Source organism: Penaeus monodon, chromosome 29 (assembly GCF_015228065.2).
Source record: "Penaeus monodon isolate SGIC_2016 chromosome 29, NSTDA_Pmon_1, whole genome shotgun sequence".
In the NCBI taxonomy this organism is placed as follows: Eukaryota; Metazoa; Arthropoda; class Malacostraca; order Decapoda; family Penaeidae; genus Penaeus; species Penaeus monodon.
The window spans coordinates 23478339-23478839 of NC_051414.1; the positions used below are offsets into that span (position 1 = coordinate 23478339).

The 501-nt window shown below is 41.3% G+C and overlaps 1 protein-coding gene across 1 annotated transcript in view; it reads right to left on the bottom strand.

Annotated features, from left to right (window-relative positions):
- Positions 1 to 336: 336 nt before the first annotated feature.
- The window catches only part of LOC119592039 (integrator complex subunit 7-like), a gene marked incomplete at its 3' end in the record, with an annotated part of 57154 nt that continues 56989 nt past the window's right edge, over positions 337 to 501 (bottom strand). The window contains 1 exon segment of the mRNA XM_037940834.1: positions 337 to 498. Within this exon segment, the coding sequence (XP_037796762.1) occupies positions 337 to 498 (162 nt within the window).

The following is a 501-nucleotide window of genomic DNA, read 5'->3' on the forward strand; positions in this document are numbered from 1 at the left end:
AGGGGGGGAATTTAAGGGGGATAAATTAAAAATATAGTCTTATATGGGATTGTTTTTGGGCAAAAGGAATTTAAGGAAAAATTTTGTTTTGCCCCGGTTTAAAAGAGTAAATTTAAGTTTGGGGAAAATAGAAAAATTTTAAATGATAAAAACCCGGGGCCGGGAAGGGGCCAAAAACAATTTAGGCCAAAAAAACTATTAAAATTTTGGAATTTAAACTTTAAACGTTTTTTTGTCTTTCCCAAAAATTAAAAAACTTGGGCCCCAATTTGGGTTGAGATGTGTGCTGTCTGGGGGTCTGTGGTAAAACATGACACTGGTGTGGCATGCGCTCCCTGATGTTGGGGCAACATACTGGGATGGTGGCGCTTGTCTGGGCGCCTGGGAGACACTTGCCTTGTTGGCTGGATCCTCCTGTGACTTTACTGTAAGTGTGTGCCTTGGACCAGTTTGCCAAGCATCATCAGAGTCATCAGTTACAGATGTATCTACAGTCACCTG